This window comes from Pyrus communis, chromosome 2 (assembly GCF_963583255.1).
Source record: "Pyrus communis chromosome 2, drPyrComm1.1, whole genome shotgun sequence".
Taxonomy (NCBI): domain Eukaryota; kingdom Viridiplantae; phylum Streptophyta; class Magnoliopsida; order Rosales; family Rosaceae; genus Pyrus; species Pyrus communis.
The window spans coordinates 32437098-32444247 of NC_084804.1; the positions used below are offsets into that span (position 1 = coordinate 32437098).

At 36.7% G+C, this 7150-nt stretch overlaps 1 protein-coding gene across 1 annotated transcript; it reads right to left on the bottom strand.

The window, feature by feature from the left end:
* Positions 1 to 3657: 3657 nt before the first annotated feature.
* LOC137725206 (GTPase LSG1-2-like) lies at positions 3658 to 6605 on the bottom strand. The gene is made up of 5 exons (XM_068463807.1): positions 6248 to 6605; positions 5867 to 6137; positions 5714 to 5770; positions 5115 to 5194; positions 3658 to 5026 (listed from the first exon to the last, which is right to left on the bottom strand). The coding sequence occupies exons 1-5, from the start codon at positions 6469 to 6471 to the stop codon at positions 3934 to 3936; spliced, it is 1725 nt and encodes a 574-aa protein (XP_068319908.1). The 5' UTR covers positions 6472 to 6605; the 3' UTR covers positions 3658 to 3933.
* Between the last annotated feature and the right edge of the window lie 545 nt (positions 6606 to 7150).

Consider the following 7150-nt stretch of genomic DNA (forward strand, 5'->3'; position numbering starts at 1 on the left):
CTTATTCTTCTTATGACAACCATATTATTGTGGTAAATCTATATTTTTACAGCTCATGTAAAATTGTTTCCTAATCTGCCTCTTAGCTTTTATTTGGCTACACTCATGTCTAAGTATGTCATATACATATATGATGATAGATGGGATAATCACCAGCAAGCAGCAATAGCAACAGCTGAAGTAGACTTAAGTTCAAATTTAGCAGTCATAGGTTGTATTCCAAATTATGTTATGACAATAAACAAATTTAGTAAATATATTAAAGTAAGCATAAGAACAAAAAATTATAATATGAAAGGAGAATATAAAAATTTGTGTATTAGCTTAATGTATATTGGTAAAGTGTTTGATAGATATAATCATAAGTTTAATTTAGAATTTCAAAAATTAGTTCAAACATTTGATAGTAAACATGTAAATATGATAGAAGCAAAACCCGTAGATAATAGCTTTTTAGAAGGAACTCAGTGGGCATTATCTAATTTACAAATAGCAAAAAATAGACAACTAGATAAAATACAAATATATTAAACTAGTACAGGTCAAGCAACAATTAGGTTTAGTAATTATAAGCAACTAAAAAAAATAGAAGAGGATGAAAGCGAGATCGAAAATGAGAGTATTCATATGGTTTTTGATAATTTAAATATTAATTTAGTTGAGAAATTTTTTGATTATATTGTAGATAAACTCATAGAAGATATTGATCATTTAGATGAAGAACAATACATAGAAAAATATAAGACATATGATTTAGGACTACATAGAATTTCGGATGAAGAGATGAAAACTTTAATTTTAGAAATAGGAGTAGAACATATTTCAGGACCAAAAGAATATAATAATTTATTAGAATTGAGAGCAGAATTCATAGTAGGATGTAAGCCAGCAGAAGAAAGTAGTACATTAGGAGTAGAAAATCCAAATCTAGGTCACACAAGTAGAACCGATCAACAATTTTTGAGACCAACAAATGAACATTATAATGAAGGAGCACGAGTAGACCACATAGAAGAAAACATGATAAAACCTAAAAAAAATAGGATTCCATATTTGAGAGGTTTAGAAAAAATTAATATAGTGGATAATATATTAAACTTAGATAGTGTAGATCCACAAGATTGGGAAAGAACGATTGAGAGATGGGAAAAAGGTTGCGTACATGCAGCATTAATGTTAGATTTTAGTAATTCACAAAACATGTTAGATTATTTTGAGCATACTTTAGATGGTTTAGTTTTTGACTATTTCCAGTCATGGAAAGTCCAAAATCCAGAACAACATCAGGTAGCCAAAACACATTTTAATATTGATGGTTTTGTTACCTTGATTAAACAAGAATTTTTAGATCATAATAGGTTAGATGGCAGAAGCGAATAAGAACAAAAAAGAGTAACTAGAAATTTAGAACAATTACAAATTTGTGATTTACAATATATAGTTGAGTATAACACATATTTCTTTAAATATTTAGGAAGAACAAATAGAATTAGTGATATTAATTTATTAGATACTTATATGACAAAAATAAAAGGACCAATAGGAGAAAAGATTTGGAATGAATGGCAAAAGCATCCAAAGAAAAATGACGGCCACTCACAGTACAAGTACAAGGCCTTAAAGGCTGAACTCAGAGGTACCCTGATTAATGTCCAGTTATTTGTATGGCAAACATTCAATTATAACAGAGTGTTCGAACAAAGTATGATTGTTAGTTTAGCAGGTTAATAATACAACTACAATATGTTTCCCTGTTTTGGACTAGAAGTCTAAATAAACAAACACAGTAAAGAAAGAAAAGAAAGCTTACTTAAGACTTGGAGATTCCTTGAATATGTACACTTGAACTTTTATTGATATATAGAATGTTTACAAAGATACCTGTTTACAAGAAAGTGTTTACAAGGATGCTATGAAGGCTACGAATGCTTGAAGATGATGTGTGTGAGAGTAGGGTGTTCTTTTATGTTGAGAGTTGAGAGGTGTTCTTACGATGAAAGGAATTTCTCCTTATATACATTGAATGAGGATACTAACATACAAAATTCTAATTGAATGGTGTGCCTTATCTTCCCTTTTTTGGCACTGTTTTTGAATCTGTAGACACTGTTTCTGCTTATGACGGGATCTTGTCTTGTCTTTCTTTTGCTTTGATAAAGGTCATGTGAACCCATGTGAATCCTCTTGCATGGTTTCTTCTTCTAAAGCCCTCCCTTGTCACCTTTCTTATGCCCAGTTTGGGTATTATCAAAAAAATTTGTCTTTATGATTAAAATGAAAGTTTTTTGGGTGTTTTGGTTAATTTTCCCTTGAAAGAATGATTCTGAAAATGGATATGAGAGTAACGATGGGTGTCGTTAGGGTGTTATGGTGTTTTTGGTGGTTTTTAATCAATGAAGGACATGTTGACCGATAAAATATCAACGAGGAGGAATAGAGACTTTTCACAAATAAATTTAATCAAAAGAGCAATTTTGTAAAAGATCGATCAAAAGGACAACTATTGTCCAAAAATGGATTATTGCTGCTAAAAGCCCAAAATAATGGAATACAAAGACTAGAACATGGGCTGTTGTAAGATGTTGGCTTATCTAATCTGCACTACATGCTCACGGTAATGGATTATGGATGAGGATTCTCTCCGGATGCTCACATTTTACCGTTCATTGTATATCGTGCAACCATCATTCGTTAAGTATTGTTTTTGTTTGATTTTAAATTAAAAAATTCAAAATAATTTCTAACCGCACAATGTACGATGAACGAATAGAATGTGAGGATCCGGATGGGATCCAAATCCATAGATTATGACGAGTTTGATAGAGGAAATTAGTAATTACATTGTTTCCTTTACTTTCAAATTAATGAGGAGTGAGAGTAGGAAAGGCAAGCCATGATCTACATATTTGCAATCCAATCCATGTGAAATTTTCAAGTTCTAAGGAATTAGGAACAAGTTATTATAGGGGGAATTGCAAAATGTTAGAAAAGAGAAATTAGAAATGCTCTTCATGAGCGTTATAATATAAAGTCACGTGAGAAAATTCATAAAGAGCATTTCTTATTCCTCCTATCTAGTATTTAGTGATTCACTTCTCAATAACTTGACTCAATACGATGTTACGTAAACCAAATTACAGGTACATAAACCTCGTCCAATTTGATATAACCGCAGTCCGTCATTTTTATTTATCAAATCGTCCATTTCTTAACAATATGTCGTACCATTGCTCCTTTTCATTAATGTCGTTTATTTTTCTGTTAAATGTAAAGGTATATCAGCTACTTTCCTGAAAGTTCAAATTTATAGGTGTACTTTGGGTTATCAATCCAATCACAAATCTCTACCGACCCAAAAGGTAGCTGAAACCCTACCTGCACTGTTTTTCAGAAGGAAATAGCAATGTGATTTTAACAGAGAAGCATCCTGAATAATCAAGTATCCAATTTCTTGCATCAACCCTGTCTGGGCATATACAAACTTAAGGACTGAGGAAGGTGAATTGGGTTTAGATGAGAAAGGGAAAGAAAATAAATAAGAGGCCTATGGAGGTTCTGAGGCTCTGTCTGGGCGTATACTCAATTGTCCAGCTTTACGACACAATCGCACATTTGTTATAACTGTATTGTGGATTTCAATTGTGGAACGGTGCTATGTTAGGTGAAAACCCTATTTTATTCGGGTCGAATTCGTAGTACACACTCGTCAATAAGAAGATACATAAAAACAGATACATAAATGCTCCCTTATACTTTCATCACTCACCTTTTTGGTCGTCGTGGGTTGGGTAGAAACGAAGGTGAGTGGACGGCAACAATGCACAGGAAAGAGAGTATGATTGCTATTACACAAAGCCCATATGCATATAGATTCTAAATTGCAGCACAAGAAGCTGAATAAAGGTTAAGGGGACATGAATGAATTATCCAACCTTAAAGAGGACCGGTGTTTGCTGGTTTCTGAAAGGCTCTTACAACTGGCATTCCATCTCCTCCGTCATTCCCTACCCTCCAGGAGCGATCCTTCTTCCTCTGAGTCTTTTTGTGCTGTTTATGGGGCGCAGTGGGCTTTCTGACAGTGACTTTCTTCTTGGTAGCCAGCCCATTAGCTAAGTCAAATGAATTGAGATCTTCCAGGACATGATCAAGCTCTGGCTCGTCTTCACCTTCATCATCTACAGAGTGTTCATTCTCAGAGGAGTCTGATTTATGCTGCTCAGATAAGCAGTTTCCCACAGCATCTTCCTCAGTCATTCCAGGGGGCATTTGATAATGGGGCAGCTTTCCATCAATGTAATCCTTCAAAATTTGGCGGGCAGCTCTCGTTTCATCAGGAAGCCCACTTGAGGCGACATAACCACGAGAGGCACAATAGACCCTCAGAAATTCTGCTGCCAAAGGTGGTCGAGACTGCAGTTCATAGGATTTGGGCTTGGGCAGATCAATCCTATAAACCCCTTCAATAACATGCCGTGGAATTCGATTGGCCACTACCTGCACAGCCTCCCTATTCTCAGTCATTCGATCAATTGGCAATACACCAGAAGCAATCATTTCATGTCTTGAGCTTGAAAAGGATGGAAAGACCAATCCAGGGCAATCACATAGCATTAACTCGTCAGACATAATCAATGTTTGGAAATGCTTTGTCTTCCCAGGAGTAGAGGTAACACCTGTCTTCTTCTGGCCTACCAAGGCATTAATTGTCGAGCTCTTTCCCACATTTGGATATCCAACAAATCCCACAACTACATTACTAGAAGCTGAATTTCCAACAACATTTCCACTTCGAGAACCACTGGATCCTGATTTCCTCAGTTTGACTATTTCTTCTGCCTCAGATTGTAAACGAGCCAAAAGCTCAATCCTCCCATATATTTTTGTATCAGGGTCTTCTGACTCCTGCAGGCTATTTTCTGTCCACGGGGAACTGAGACTTTTCCCTTCTGTAGCTGCTGTAGCAGCTTTAGCCGACCAAAACACAAAGAGAATACCTTGCGAACGGAAATATTGTGCCCACTTCTCCCTGAAGAAAAAGCCAAGTAATAAAATTAATTTAGGAGGGTGTCAAATTGAAGAACAGAACAGCTCATCAAGGTTACAAAGGTACAAACCTAACAGATAAAGGTAAGAGATCTGCTTTGTTAACAAGAAGCATTGTCCTTTTGTGCTTGTCGACCTCTCGTGCATAAACCTGCATAGAGTAAAGATCAGTACTGCTCTTCAAAGTCATCTCTAGTTAAAGAGGAAAGAACCAAGGTTTCTCCATTTCAAAGTATCTTGAGGAAACTACAAACGATGAGTCCCTTGGGAATTCAATGGAAGAGACTCACGCCATCAAGATTGATGGGGCTCTTTCAGTATCATTTTCGAACCAACTTAACCCTGTTTTTCTTCAACAAAGACCCACAGTGTGCAATTTGCAGTCCATATTTTACAAACCAATCTGAACGCATCAATAACAGTAACAACTTGTCCCTTCGAAGCTTCACAAGTCATTATGGTAATTAAGAGCCGGTTTTGTTTATCCTTGTTGGATTCAATTTTCTTGTTTCCGAAACCAATGGGTGTTAAGTAATTTAGTTATGTCTCATCATTTTGGAAACCTATAAATTAGTTTCAAATTGAATAACAAACAACCCCTAAACAACCCCTAAATTCCTTAACACACACGACAAGATAATGTAAACGAACAACAAATTACTAACATTACCTCAAGATCAGGGCAGCGATAGAATAGAGGGTCTCGCGCATCAACAACCATCACAAGCTGAAATAAAATACTGCACAATATTATTACGCAATAATAATAATAATAATTCATAGTGAAATTGAAACAGAGACGAGGTCATTTGACCTATCTTACCAAATCGCTACGCTCGACAACCCGCCACAGCTGCCTCCAAATATCGAGGTTCTTCTCGAAAGGAGTAAGGAGAAGCTTGTCGTTCTCCTCAAGCCTGGCAAGGCTTCTGCGCCAGGTCAAGAAGGCCTGTCTTTCATTGTTATCCAGCTCCTCCACAGACATTTGAGGGGTCCACGGAGGCCTCCGCGGCACGCGCAGACTTCCGGCGTGCAGGGCCTCCTCTTTCCTCTTCTGCTCCCTCCGCTGCTCCGGGGTTATCTCATTCCCATCTCTTCTCGCACAACAAAATTACAGAAAAACCATTCTAAAATAAATAAGAAAGAAAGAGGGATTTCAAAAGTTTAATCGAGTTGAGGGGTAAAAGGGGGAAATAAAACTTACAGGTCGATGAGGAGGTTAGGGGCAGGGCGGTCGAGGGAGAAGAGGCGGTCGGCTTCGTCGGCTTTTTCGACGATGGCGTCGATGTCGCTGACTTCGGTGACGGATTCGAGAACCTTCTTCTGCTGCCTCTTGTACATCAGGCCCTTCTCTTTCGTCTGCTGAACAAGTTGGTTATGCTGTCTCACAAGGGCCCTACCCAGCCCCGTCTTCTCGTTCTTACCCATTCTCTCTCTCTCTCTCAGAGTCTGAAATGGAAGGAAAGGTGATTGTTTCGATGGAGTTATATGGCGGGGAGAGGCGGTGATTGATGGCGGCCGGGGAGGGGAAAGAGTGGGAAAGAATTTGGGAATTTTATTAGGAGATTATTAACTTAATTTTAAGACTTTATACATACCGTTCAGATTGATCTGACGGCTAATATAGAAATGGGTACACACGGGGTGTGTGTTAATTCTAGGGTTCAAGAATGGACATTTGTATGTATCCAGGTTTGATTTCTCCTCTTTAACTTATCGTCCGTACCTTTGTTGTCTAGTACAGGTGAAATAATACCGCAGCGATTCTACCACCACCACCCCAGGAGTAATTTTCATGTGTACCTGTAACTACTGTTTAAAATATCAGTGTTGGAAACATAGATATATGCAAATTTATAAAAATATTATTGAATATATCGAACATCAGTATCAATATTGGTTTATTTCGATGGAAATTATGAAATATAAGAGTTTTCGATGTTTATAATATGTGTTCAGAAATATCGATGATATCTGTCGATTTTAGTCTGAACTTAAAAGTTTTTCTAAGGAAAAGTTTGGACTTCAACTTTATTTCCATATCTTTCTTGGATTGTTTGAATTTTTCCTTGAAAATATCAACCCCTATCAAGGAAATTTTAAACAC